Source organism: Mastomys coucha, unplaced genomic scaffold, assembly GCF_008632895.1.
Source record: "Mastomys coucha isolate ucsf_1 unplaced genomic scaffold, UCSF_Mcou_1 pScaffold1, whole genome shotgun sequence".
NCBI lineage: Eukaryota > Metazoa > Chordata > Mammalia > Rodentia > Muridae > Mastomys > Mastomys coucha.
Genome location: NW_022196891.1, coordinates 73,835,778 through 73,850,191, shown reverse-complemented (window position 1 = coordinate 73,850,191; position 14,414 = coordinate 73,835,778). Strand labels below are relative to the sequence as shown.

Below are 14,414 nucleotides of genomic sequence, written 5' to 3'. Positions count from 1 at the left end.
TACTTAAAAGTTTTGTTTTGAAGCATTTTAAATGCAATAATTTCAGTTTAGGGATGTTAAACCTATATTACATAACACATACCCCAGCATACTCTCACTCCCATCAGCAGTTAAGTTTGAAAACTTGCATGATAATGTGGTATAGTGCAAAGGTCTAGTGATGTTCTTACTCTATATCCTTAGCCTACAAAGTTTACATTGACTTCTAAACTTCATTTTTATCATTTGTAAAATAAGATAATAAAGTCACTTAGACAAAGCATTTGTGAGGATTAGATAAGGTGATTAATGTGAAAGTTCCTCATAATGGTACTCTTATTTAGTCTAAGCTCTGGAAGAGCAAGGGACCCGGTCTATTTATTCATTGCTATCCTCTCAGGGTGCTGAGCAGTGCCTGTCAAGTAACAGGTGATCAGGAAATATTTATTGACATTGTCCCTACCTTCCTGTACTGGTATAACAAAGTAAAGTTTCAGTTTCTTATAAGGATTATATATGTGTACATTAAATCACCTTACAGATCTGTCAACCCCAGCGCTTTAACACAACTTCATTTTAAAGTTGGTCAAATTTTTACACAGTTGTACTCTTTGAACATCTTTTAACTGCCATTCTGGAACTAGAGAGATGGCTCATGATAAGAGCATGAGCGTCTTTTAACTGCCATTCTGGAACTAGAGAGATGGCTCATGATAAGAGTATTTTCTCTCACAGAGGACCTAGATTTGGTTTACAGCACACACATGGTGCTTGCTCACAGCCATCCATCAACACCCTCTTGCCTCCTTAAGCATCAGGCTGTACATGGCCTGCGTGCACACATGTATGTGTGCACTTATACACATATATGTATGTGTATATATAGGCATCAGGCAAGCACTCATATGTATCAGTCTAAAAGAAATTTATTTTGTTTTAAGCCCATATTTTATATAACTTTTTAAAAATGTTTCATAAGTATATTCTATCATTCTAGGTCCTTCTCTATGAAAGAAACCAAATTGAGTTTTATGGCAACAAATATATAATGTGGAAAAATTCTAAGAATTGCAATCTCTTTTAAGATATATGGGATTATCAGTGATGTAATTCTGTTATTATTTTTTTTTTTAATGCTAAGAGAAAACTCTTTTCACTTTACTGTGACTACTAACTAGAGGTGACCTGGAGGCGTGACTAGAGACTAGTGCTTCCCTGGCATGGTATTGTGACACACACATGCCATCCGGTACTCAGGAGCAGAGGCAGGAGATTGCTGAAAGTTTCCAGCTAGCCAATTACATATAGCAAGACTGTGTCTCAAAAAAACAAAAAACAAAACAAAACAAAAAACCCTAACCAGTTATTTCATGATTTCATGAGCCCATATAAATACACACAAAGCTTCGTACACTTGAGGAATAAACTTGAGATCTGGTCCTTCCTTGTGCAGTCACAAACTGGTCATTGAACTTGCCTAGCGATGTCTATTTATTAACAAATCAGCTAAATCCTACTTCAGAACAGCATTATAGTCTTCAGCTGACATCAGAGTAGAAAATGCTGTGCATAGTGTAAAACAGCGCTTCAGTCCCCAACGTCTTGGTTGATGATTCTTTATTAACAATTTAGTAAATGTCATTAGTTTGGGTAGCTGTGTAAGATTGAAAAAGTATTCCCTATAGATGACTCTAAACAACTATCATACTATATCTGTTGTAGACAAAGATCCCTAGCCTTGTTAATTTCACTGTAGTATGTTGCTTATATTTATAATTGAAACACTAACCATCAGTTAAGTTAGTGAAATGTTTTTGTTTCTTGTTATCCATGTTCAGATACTTCTGAATTCTGTCATTTCTAAATTTAAGATCTTCGTGACATGTTAGTACCAAGAGTATTCAAAATGCATTTTTAAAGATACTATCTTGTAGGTTATTTGGAACTTCAGTACTTATTGTAGATTATTTTGGAACTTAAATTCATTAATATTAGTATTGAAGTTAAAGATATATATATCAAAATAGTACCAAATAGTAAAGAGCTTTCCAAAGCCTCTTAAGTTTGGGGTATCCACCTATAATTAGAGTTACAAGTTACATGAATGCCAAAATTGATTGTTTCTAGAACTGTTAATTTAAAGGAAATTACATTTCTTTTCTAAAATTATTGCCAGGATCAGCCAAGATCTTGCTCTCATTGCGCGGGAGATCAACGACGTAGCAGGAGAAATAGACTCAGTGACTTCCTCAGGCACTGCCCCTAGTACCACAGTAAGCACTGCTGCCACCACCCCTGGCTCTGCCATAGACACTAGAGAAGAGGTAGGAGATCTTCATGGAGAAATGCATAAGGTTCTTCCTTTTCTTAATTTCTTTTGCTTTTAGCTTTTTGCTGAGTTTATTTTAGTTATGCCCACCCTCCCTGTCTGCATGCAGCTCTGCATTTTCCAACTTTACTGTAACCAATTTATTTTTTGTAACAATTAGTAAAGACTAAAAGGCTAATATTTGGTCTACTATTAACATACAAATGGAAAATTATTTAGCTGTAAGCACTTTGCCTGTTGATTACTGATTTGTAATTTACTTGAAATGTGAATATAGATATTATTTGGAAAGTAAACTGAAATTCAGCAAGTGACTGCATAAGGTTTCAATGAAGTTTGACAGTAAAAAGAAATGGTCACTACTAGTTAATAGCAAAGAAGGCGACAATTTCTACAGTTTTTAAAATAGTAATTTTGTTGACAGATATCTACCATATTTTTAAAAACTGAAATGTATATTATACAAATACTATTTCTCTCACATACATACATAAATACTAAAATATTCTTACAAACTCTGGAATATAAGTTAGCATTTATAGAGTGTTGCCCACGTAAAACCATGCCTTCCAACAGTACAGTTCCAGGAGACACCATTTGCGTTAACATTGTTCCACACAGCACCTTTAACATAAAGTTAATGATACAGTAGTCTTTCCCTCTGTATCTATGGAGATTAATTCCAAGGTACACATTAAAACCTGAGAATATCCCAGTCTCTCAGATGAAATGGTGCGGAGTTTGCATGTAGGCTGTAGGCATCCTTCCCCTGCACACCCATCTCTGGATCCTTAGAATAACTCCTAATAGCATGAAAGTGCTCAGGCTGTATTGCTTACAGAACTGTGACAAAAAAGAGGCCCGTATTTGGAATTTATCATTCATGTATCTTGTGAAGAAATTTACCTCTAGTAAACACACAGCATTTTAAAAATCTTTTCAATACTTAGTTGAATCCCCAGATAAGGAAGGTTGACTGTAGTCTCTAGCCATGTTGGCTATTTTTATCTTGAGAGAGAGTGTAAACCAAAAGTCAGCCTTCTAAAGGAGCTAGTTTGTCTTTATATGGCCTTCAAACTAGAGATAGATTTGTTTTTAAATGATTTAAAATATAAAAAGGATAGTGATTTATAACATGAAAATCATTTTAAATTCACATTTCAGTTTTATTGTAGTATAGCCATTCTTGTTTGCCTAACTGTTGTCTTTGGCTATTTCTGTGTTGCAATGTAGAACTGAGTTGTCAGGAAGACCATATGGCTGCAAAGTCAAGAACACTTACTATCTGCCACTATATAGACAGATGCTACTAGTCCCTCACACTGACCACTCGACTTCTTCATCTAATTAAATTCTAAATAGTAACCAAAAATGCCTAGCCTTTTGGACGTTTAATCCTGGTAAACTGTGCTGATAATCTTTTCTTCCGTTGCTTTTTGTCTCATTTTTTTTCTTATAAAGCTCCTTAATGGTTACTTCTTGTTTATTTTTCTTTGTATGTTTTCTAATTTAATAAATTATATTTCATTAATTTGTGTAGAGTTTTGTTACCACACTGATCGATTACAAATGTATATAAAAATTGTCTTTGTTGGTTAAAAAACAAAACCAAGAGGATCTTCATGGTGGCAAGACATACACATGTCTCTGGTACATCTAAATAATATTATTTTCTCAGCTTTCTAACTAAATTTTACCTAACATGGTTATTCATTCACTGAGCCCCAGTAGAACTACTGAAACATTTCATGGAATAGATTTTCATTCCCCTTTTGTTTTATTTAAGAATGTTACCCTAGTTATTCTTTCATCGGTAAACCTGTTACTTGGTGTTGCATGTCCATTCTGCACTATCAGTGGTAGGACATTAGTGTTCCTGTAAGAAGATGTATGTTCTCTATCATGTTAAAAGTTTGACTAAGACCAAAATACTTACTATATGGATTAATTTTGTTTCCTTTTACAAATTTAATTGAATTTACCATTCATGTACTTGTGAAGAAATTTGGCACCTGGATTTGGGGAGGAAAAAAGGAAAAAAAAAAACAAGATAGAAAACTAAAAGAAAAAGAAACATAATTTTGTGCTGGTAAGGCAATGTGAGTAAAGTGATCTCATTGTCCACCTATATGGCTCAGTTTTTTTCTCATAAAGCATTTCCCCCCTCCCCGTGGAGAACATCTTAATCATGAAAGAATTGAATTTAACATAGTTAAATATTTTCAATCCTAAAAATAAGATTAGCATAGATGAACATCTTCTTTATAGAAGAGACCTGTTTGGCGTGCTTATTTAAAAAGTAATTGGTTTATTAAAGATGCCATGCTTCTGTTAGTTACTACTTGAGAATGAAATAATTTCTCTCTAATCATAAAAATTATAATGCCAGTGTTTCTACACTTTTCACTATTCTGTTCTCATAAGGGTTTGCTTTTGTCCCACTAGTTGGTTGATCGTGTTTTTGATGAGAGTCTCAACTTCCGAAAGATACCTCCATTAGTTCATTCTAAAACACCAGAAGGAAACAATGGTCGGTCTGTTGACTCGAGACCTCAACCATCAGAGCATCCTGATCACTTAACAATTACAAGACGGAGAACCTGGAGTAGGGATGAAGTAAGTAAACTACAGACTTTGAACATATGGCGAAGAGGCATCTCTACTGTGCCATATTAGGTAATGTTAGGCTCCAGTTACTTTAGGAGTACCAAATTCATTATTTTGTTATTAAAGAGAAAGAGTTGTCTAAGCTAAACTAATAATGCATACAAGAGTCAAGATTAATTCTAATTTAACCTAAAAGCCGGTGTTTATTAAAACTATTAAACTAATCCTTAAAAAAAAAATAAGGAACTTGAAAGATAGTCCAGCATTTAAGAGTTATTGCTACTCTTGCACAGGACTCAGGTTTGGTCTTTAGCCTCTAGTTTACCCACATTCTCAGGTGAGGCAATACCAACACCCATCATGAAAATTTACTCCCTCACTTGTCTCTGAAGAGCTGGTAGTTGTTCTCTTTCTCATCCTTGTAGTCATATTATTTGATAAGTAAATAATATAGTACTCTACTTCCATTGTCCCTTTTATGATAATGTAAATTATAAATATGAGAGGCAGAGTCATGATAGTAATTAAAGAGGATAAAATAGGTTGTTTTTAAAAATGGGATGGCCAAAAATAGGGAACATTGACAAGTTATTTAACAGAGGAACTCTGTGTTGATATTACTTCCACTTTCTGGATTTAATTACTCTAATTACATTATTCATTTATTTTAAGTAAAAGTTAGCATCAATAGTTTGAGCATAGTGAATTGCTGCTAGTGCTCTTCTTAGTAGTTATCCAGTAACTATGTTACTCTACTTTTTCTCTGTTTCAGGTCATGGGAGATAATCTGCTACTGTCATCAGTCTTTCAGTTCTCTAGGAAGATAAGACAATCCATTGATAAAACAGCTGGGAAAATCAGGTACTTGTGTTTCTCTAATCACTACTTTATGTTTCCTGTTCCATTTTCTTCAAACCTCTGGCCACTGCTGAGGAGCTAGTGCATCACTGACGTGGGTTCCTACTGCTGCTCTTACCAGTTACTTCAGATAGAAGGAGCAGTAACACTTTGAGTTACTAGTACTGAAACCATTTTCCTTCTTCACAAAATATTAGTTAAATATTTTAAATTTAGCAAACGCTTGAGGTTTCTTTTACTTGGACTGGACTCTAGTGTCTTCGGTAAGGTGTCAGGCTGAGCTCTTAGACTCTGGAAGGCTGTGCTGCAGCAGCCTTGATGATTAAAATGTGTGTAGACTGTCAGCCGTAGGTCCACATTCTTAGTAAAGACAAGTAGGCTCCGAGGCTAGTGATAGAGGCAAGCCTGTGACAGTTGAACGGCAGGCCCACCTGTCAACCTGGAGGCCTTGCAATTGATCCCCAGCACAGAACATAAATTAGTAAATAAGAAATCAAATAAATGCAGTTTAAAAAAATCCCGATTTAAAAAAAATAGTGTGATTTGTACTGTTTGCTTTCCTCTTTAGTTTTAGTAGTTTTTAACGGTGTGTAAGCATGTTTCAAAACTACAAATGTTTAAGATATACTTATATTATGCATACAGTATTTAGCATGTGTATATGTATTTTTTTTCTCCCTTTAAGTTCAGTTCTCAAGTCTCAATAGATGGAATCATGATCACTTGTTCTACATCTTAGACTTTTTTTAATTGAATACCTACACTTTTTCAAAAGTATCTATAAAATATTGATAGGTCTTTAGTATTTGCTTGAAATTGGGGCCTACTGCCTTAAGAATTGAACATTTGGCTTTTTTTAATGAGTCCCTGTAAACAGGTTTCTTTAATGGCTACACTTATTAGTATACTTTTTTTTTTTAAGATGGAGAGTATAGCTGAATTTGACTTCTCCAGAGCAAAGACATGGCAGCTTGTTTACTTGAGTGAGTCAGCATGGGCTTAAACTCCTGCTGCACTCACAAAACGTGTCTTAGCTTCACTTGCTTCACTTGAGTATTAACTGTACCTTTCACAATTGCTATTCTCACCGAAACTCAATTGGTGTCCTTTTTTATTATTGAGATTACTGATTAAATGAATGAAAACTACAAATCATTCTAATTTTGGTGAATTAAGCTAGAACTGAATGAAAATTTAAAAGATAAGGATCACAGTTAACTTTAGAGAAATTAACTTAATTATAAATACTCAATTTTCTTAAATATCAATCCATTGTTTGTATTTTACTCATACTTGGTAATCATGTAAATTAGCACTCTTGCACGAGGTTTATTTTCCCTGTGAGCATATCAGACCTGAGTTTGCGATCACATTTTCTTTCACTAGCAAGGAGTCTCTCACCAGTCACCCTATGCACATGTGGCGCTCTCTCTAGTCAGCTTGTGTCCACATGCGTGTACTAGTGTTGGCTGGGCTGAAGCCCACTTAAAACTAGTAGGAAAGATGTAAGCTTAACTAATTAGTTATTACACAGAAATTAACAAATTATCTCGGCCTTAGTCATATGCCTTGCTGATGAATAACCAAAGAAGTTATGCCTCAGAGCTTGACTCACATAATCAGTTTAACTGATGGTAAAACACATCCACGTATGTGATGGCAAAGCATTTGCTGCTGTTCTGAATTTACTTATACTCTAAAATTGAATATGGAGGTATTAAGCAAAGGACCATTAAATGAAATGAATGTTAACTATGAAGTCTTGTATAGGAGTTGAAAAGAGATATATAAGTCTCTGGGTTTGATTGCTAAATTATCACCAAGAGGTGGAGGGCTATTCATGAAAAATCTCCAAATTTATTCATTGATTGAATGATTTTGGCTGTATGTTATTTGTAGTAGTCTTTCTGACCCCCTTCACAGTTAAGTACAAGAGGCTGTTATTTATTACTGAGTTTGTACTTAATCCTAAAAAGCCATAGAAATGTAATAAATCAAATGTGTGCTCTCAATATATACTGTTGTCCATGAAAATGTCATGAGTCACATTGTATGAGCACATGTGGCTTGCTGGTGAGAAAGCTTGAGTATATCATATAATTTTATTCTACCTTACTGAAGTACAAATCCCCCTCCCTAATAGCCACATCCTTATCCAGGTAGTCACTCACACAACTGCCTGCAGACTCCCTCACGTGAAAGTGCTGTGGGTTTGACATTTAGTTAGACTTGAGTCCAGAGACTCCATAGATTAATACATTGACTAACTGATTTTACTATTTTTGAAATTTGATGGTTGGAAAAGACATTAAAGATCTCTATAAGTAGCATAAATATCAAATCTTCCATATTTTTATTGCCTTTCATGTGAGCTTTGAGTTTATGAAAAGCTTATATGGCTGGTTTTATAAAAATAAGGTTGATAAATATCTTTGTTATGAAATTTATCATTGAAGCTTGAGGCACAGATATGATGAACCAGTGCATAGGATTGAATATGATGGATTGCTGTCTAGTTAAGATTGAAAGGCATATATTCGGAAGAGGATATGTGTGGAAAAGTATTTTTTAAAATGTGTGATTTCTGATAAGCAAATCTGAAGGATACAGACTGGCTAACTACATAGGAATTGGCATGGTGGTTTGGAGAATGACTGTAGTAGACCTTGGCCACATCTTAGAAACAAACTCAGATGCCCAGTGAAAATCTAAGCATATGCATACTTAAATTGTTTGAATGCTCCTACTGTCCAGCATTCTTGCTGGCCTCCAGCTTTGTAATAGTTGGCCCTCAGGTAGTAAACTATAGTTTGTATCCCAGACGACTTTGTTAAGGACCAAGAATATATGGGTAAGACTATTTTTCTCCCAAAGCCAACAATTTCATTGAAAAGAATTTTAGCTTACTAAATACATTTTGAACTTACTGTTTGCATGGTGGAGTTTAGCAGCCCAACTACTCTTTTGAATCTATAATTATAATCTGATGGCCATTGTCAAATGACTTTTTTAAATAAATTTTAAAAAGGTTTGACCATTATAACATTATCTAAAATACTGTGTTGATATAGTGTTCTGCTTTCTTAGCATCCATATAATGTGATTAGAGTTAATTTCCTAAAACTGAAGTGATCCGTTTGATACGCCTTTAAAAATGAGCTCTTTTCTTCCAACAGGACATTGTTTTCTGTTAGTCAGAAGCTGTAGGTTCATGTACTTTTTACCAACAGTTAAATTTTTAGCAGTTTTAGAAGCTATATGCATTATATTAATTCATTATCTTCTGGCAAGATCACTAGATTTTTACCACCTCATTGCTAAACATAACTTCTTTGATTATCCGCGCCCATTGTAGTTCTCACTTACACTGTTAGTTGCAAGTAACAACAGCATTTGTATTATATTCAATTTTTAGTTAAAAATGAGATAAACAGTAAAGTGCTTTAGGCATGTACTAGTATAACGTGTAATATTAAAAAAAAAAAAAATCCACACTATCTCCCTCTGGCAAGCGGTCTCGCCACCTCCATGGCTAACCCCATGAGGGTGTCGCCCAGCTCATCGTTCTCTTGCTGTGGAACTTGCTCATTGCCAGCCATCTGCCCCCTGTGGTTAGCTGTCACAAATCTCCGTAGCCCAGTAAAATCAAAACTCTATAGAGGCTTGTAATTTACCAGTCAGATTTATATCAGTAAATTCTCAACCCATGAAATGCCCACACAATGAACTCAGAGCTAATTGGTATTGATATAAGATGCCCACCTAGATTGGACAAATTGTCCTATATTCTATCCATTCTAAGATATTCATGGCTAGCTGTGGCTATTCAAAGCCACATGCATTGGGTTTGTCTCCTTCTTCCTCCATCTTCTCTGTCTTTTCTCTCTCCCCAGTCCTCTCTCTCTGAAACTCTCAGCCCCGCCTTCCTTTGTCAGTGTCCAATCACAAACTCTAGTCTTATATTACTCCTGCCTTCACCTGCATATTGACAGCAATCGACATATTAGTATCCATTGAGTTATGTTTTTAATAGATTTTTACGTGCTTGAATCAATAGTGTTTACTATTATAAGTCTGAGTTCATTGAATAATTATTTTTCTTTATATAGTTTTGAAATTATACATAAGCTATATATGTAGTTTTTTATATCATCAACAAAACCATGAATTTAAAATGCTTATGTTTTTTGACTGTAGAATATTGTTTAAAGACAAAGACAGGAACTGGGATGACATAGAAAACAAGCTAAGAGGCGAAAGTGAAGTCCCCATCGTGAAAACTTCAAGCATGGTATGGTGGTTTTTCAAGATTAAAACATTTCAGTGGCATGGCCTCATTTGTAGGGAAAAACATAGTTTTGGATATTTGTTAGTTTACATTCTGAAAGACTATGAATGCATGTATTTAGTTACGTTTCATCCGGTGGTGGTTAAAGCCTGATGTTTCAAGGCTACAGAGCGCATTAAAGAGAATCTTGTGTTTATTAATTACTGTGATGCATCTTGTTCACATGATAACTTTATACTTTGAAAGAAGCAGCTTTAAGTTTAGAACTTAAATATTGATATAATTTCTATTTTAAAAGCACAGTTTTATCAGATTTTTCTCCTATGTTGATGTTTCACTTTATATATTTTTCAAAAAAAAAAAAAACCTGTCAAAGGCATGGTTTTAAAATGTTGCAAAGTTGATCAGAATAGATATTTCAAAACTGTCCTTTCTTTGTTAGTCAGTTGCCTTGAAATTTTGTTATTATTATTGTTGAAAAAAATTTCATTATTAAAGATTATAAATTGGATCTTGCTTTCTGGATATCTTTTGTGTCGCTATTAAAACAGTCCCATAGAGATAATGAGTTGCATTGCTTGTAACCTAAGAATGTTTTAATTTAGTAAGCTAATTTGGGGTATTTCTTTCCCTACAGGAGATTTCTTCTATTTTACAGGAGCTGAAAAGAGTTGAAAAGCAGTTGCAAGGTAAATTTACTACTAAATTAAGTAATGATGCTTCTGAATATGTTAGTGTAGGATGTTCTGGTGGATGCCTGTAATTCCAGCATTCAAGAGGATTAAGTCTGAGACCAGCTAAGTGTATTCCATTTCTGAAAATATATTTCTTATATTCTTAATTATTGAAATAGTATTTGACTGAATATATCAACCGGTACTTATAAAAGTATAGTTGAATATATCTAAATTATTCAAAAAAGGAAAATTTTACAACTCTGTATGAAGGATTGGAGATGTGTCTCAGTCCTAGAGTATCTGCCTAGCATGTTTAAGGCCCTGGCTTCTTTCCTAGCCCCATAAAAGTGAATAGATGAATATTTGTTAGTTTATAATATGAATAAAATGAAATATGTTTATAATATGAATAAAATGAAATACGAATATTTGTTAGTTCCCAATATAAAATCTTTTTGTTGTTTCACTTTTGATCCAAAGTGTTAAATTGATCTTGACCTCACCATGTAGCTGGAACTCTTGAACCTCCTCTCCACCTCTGAGGCCACCACACCTGATATAGAGATCCTGAACATTTGTTGATATTTATATTTGATAAAATCTGGATGTTAAAAACATAAGCAGTATTTCAGTACCCCTCTATGATGGTAAAATTAAGTTTTAGAAAGCTCTTGGCTTTTTCCCTTCCAAGCCACTGTTCACAGTCACCTAAAGTGTCTATAGGGACTGCGAGTCCTAGGAGAAGCATTCAGATCTGTATAATCTACAAGGTAGACTTAACCAGTGGTTATTGAACCAGGTTGAGTCAGGTCTAGTTTACTTAACTAGAGGTTACTAGCTTACTTTAGCTAAAGTCTTAGTGATGAGCAGTATGCATATCCACATCTTACTAAAACAGAATCACATCTCTTTATTTTTTATTTCCTTCAGTGATAAATGCCATGATTGACCCAGATGGAACTTTGGAGGCTCTGAACAACATGGGATTTCCCAATGCTATCCTGCCATCGCCACCAAAACAGAAGTCCAGCCCGGTTAATAACCACAGCAGTCCTAGTCAGACGCCAGCACTTTGCCCACCAGAAACTAGAGCCCTGCACCCTGCTGCAGCAGCGGCAGCGGCAGCCTCCACTGAGTTTGAGAATGCCGAATCTGAGGCTGATTTCAGTATCCATTTCAATAGGTTCAACCCTGATGGGGAAGAGGAAGATGTTACAGTACATGAATGACGGTCCCTTGTTTGTTAGAGACATTACCCGTGGAGTGACTAGGGTGTTGGAAGCAGCATGATGTTGACATACAAAACAAGAGAGCTTGGTCAGCAACAATCTTGTTATCTTTGTCTTCTTGATTTATTTATTTATTTGTCCCTCTAATATGTCATACCAGTCTTTTCAAACTACTCAGACAGCCAACTTGAAGCACACTTAGCAAAAGGCAGCTTATGTCAGCTTTGCCTTTTGTGGTTCTGTGATTTTCAGATTAAATCATATCCTTGCATCCTTTCCCTTCATAGTTCTTTTTGTTGTTTGTTTGTTTGTTTTAAGCCATGCTGTGACCTACAAACAAACTAAAATATCCACATTTCTGAGCCCCTGTGTCTCCTGTGCCAAGCTGCTCCCTGAGATGAACTTCCTCATCCGCTGTACAGATTGTTAAACCTTTCGATTTGCTTCTTAATACTAGGGTTTACATTATTACTCACAGTCACTGGACACAGTGTCACCCCGCTCTGTAGAGTGAGGCCAACCCTCCACAGCAGCCGTCCTGCGTCCTGAGACTTTCCAACATAGTGTGATTTATACCTGTTGCTAAGTAACTTGTCTTGGGGTTTATGGAAATTAACTATTATGTTTGCACTAAGATTTACTGGGAGTGATAGGTGGACGTATGCATATGTCATTAAGGACTGACCTTTGTACATAGGAAGCTGACAATACTGTATTTGTTTTAACCCCACAGTGTTTTACTCCACTTTTCATACAGACCTATTTGGCACTTTTTTTCCCCAATTTTTCTTTTTTTCTTTTCTTCGGTTTTTCTTTTTAAAGAAATAAGATCTTGCCTCTCCTTTTAGATTAAATGACTAGAAACGTTAAATTTGACAGATAGTTTGGGTGGAGTATATTTTTAAAATTAAGAACATGTATATTTGTTCTGTGTTACCAAGTTTTTATGTTGCAGAAATGCCCCTAAAATGATCATGAGGTTAATTTTTCTTCATTAGGAGATGTGAAGAATCCGTAGTTGTGAGAGTAGTTGATAGTTCCACTCCCAATCACTGACTTGCTTCTGTTTCTCCCTGTAAGGCCATAGTAACCCTTTGTCAGTCTTACATATCTGTCAAGACCCTGCAAGACAGCAAGGACGACTAAGGCTTTAAGCTTATTGCTACTAAAAAGAAAGCCTGTGAAAAAGATCTTCTCTAAACTTTGTTTTTGTTACTGTTCTGTTTTCTTTCCAGTAAGCTCACATTTCGATAAGTTTTTAAATAAAGGAATTATTTTTGTGTTTCCAGAACACTATAATTTGGGTGAATCTTAATTCTTTTGAATATATTAATAGGCCTGGATTTGCTCCAAAGGCTCATCGTAAGTCTATAAGGAATAAACTTCAATTTTGTGATGTGGTCTTTGATATTTTAGCAATAACTGATGCTACATTTGTTTTAAGGAAAAGGTAACTATTGTTCAAGACTTTTTTTAGGGTCTAAGAAATCCTATGACTTTGGATCAGTTAATAAAAATGCAAAATGTTTTTGTAAGATGTAAAGCATAAGTCTGCTGTGTAATGGATCTCATGTTTTTCTTTAAATTAAAAAACAGAAAAGGATTTGTTCTCCTTGTAAAGCTAAATTCACAGTTCTCATGAAGTAAAACTTCAAAAGGATTTTCACAGCTATAAAAGGGAAGTGAGATGCTTTGAAGGAACAAACATTGAAGCAGGGTCAGTCCATTTCAAGAAAAAGTTATGCATAGTAATCATGATAAACCCCTTTACTTAAGGTTTGGTACTGAGTCTGTCCACACAAAGAATGCAAGATAAGGAGTCTAAGAAAGTATTAAATTATCTACTTACGTTATTGTTTGTTTACACACAGTTTTGTTCAATTATAAACATTTGGCCTTTTACTATGTTATTTTTATTTTGTATGAATACATTCTCCTTATTTATTTTTGTTACATTTATTACGTTATTTTGTTATGCATTTACAACTCCATTTTTAAATAAAGTGTTTCTGGAACTTTATGCAATGATCATAGATTTCATGTCTTTTACCATGTGTTATGTTTTCATTTATCAATTTACCAAACAGCTGTTTATAAAAGAACCTTCCAGTTTTAATGAACATATGATCATCCAAAAACATATTCTTAATGAATTATAACAAATGTAATAGAATAGCTTAGTACTCTAACGAAACACACACATGCACATACACACACACAGCTTTGAATCATCCAAAAGCTTTCTGACAGTACTGTGTTGAGGGAACAAAGTAGGAGTTTAAATATCTTGAACATCTTCAATTTGAGAACTATCAATTTAGACTTTTTTTCATTCTCAGTGGAGCTCAAGAATCTTGAATGTCTCCCCTGTTATTAATCAATATCAAGTATTTTACAGCTTGATTGTGTGGCTTTCTATATTCTAACCCTGTTATATGTTTCTGTCT

The 14,414-nt window shown here is 34.6% G+C and overlaps 1 protein-coding gene across 13 annotated transcripts in view; it reads left to right on the top strand.

Moving 5' to 3' along the window:
• The window catches only part of Cep170 (centrosomal protein 170), an 80,770-nt gene extending 66,774 nt beyond the window's left edge, over positions 1-13,996 (top strand). For 7 of the 13 annotated variants that reach the window (XM_031390679.1, XM_031390669.1, XM_031390640.1 and 4 more), the window contains 6 exons: positions 2,156-2,333; positions 4,754-4,924; positions 5,688-5,776; positions 9,971-10,064; positions 10,699-10,750; positions 11,669-13,996. In XM_031390679.1, the coding sequence (XP_031246539.1) occupies positions 2,156-2,333; positions 4,754-4,924; positions 5,688-5,776; positions 9,971-10,064; positions 10,699-10,750; positions 11,669-11,967 (883 nt within the window). In that variant the 3' untranslated portion in view covers positions 11,968-13,996. The remainder of the gene's footprint in view (positions 1-2,155; positions 2,334-4,753; positions 4,925-5,687; positions 5,777-9,970; positions 10,065-10,698; positions 10,751-11,668) is intronic. The other 6 variants (XM_031390656.1, XM_031390698.1, XM_031390713.1 and 3 more) reach the window with 4 other exon arrangements.
• Positions 13,997-14,414: the final 418 nt, after the last annotated feature.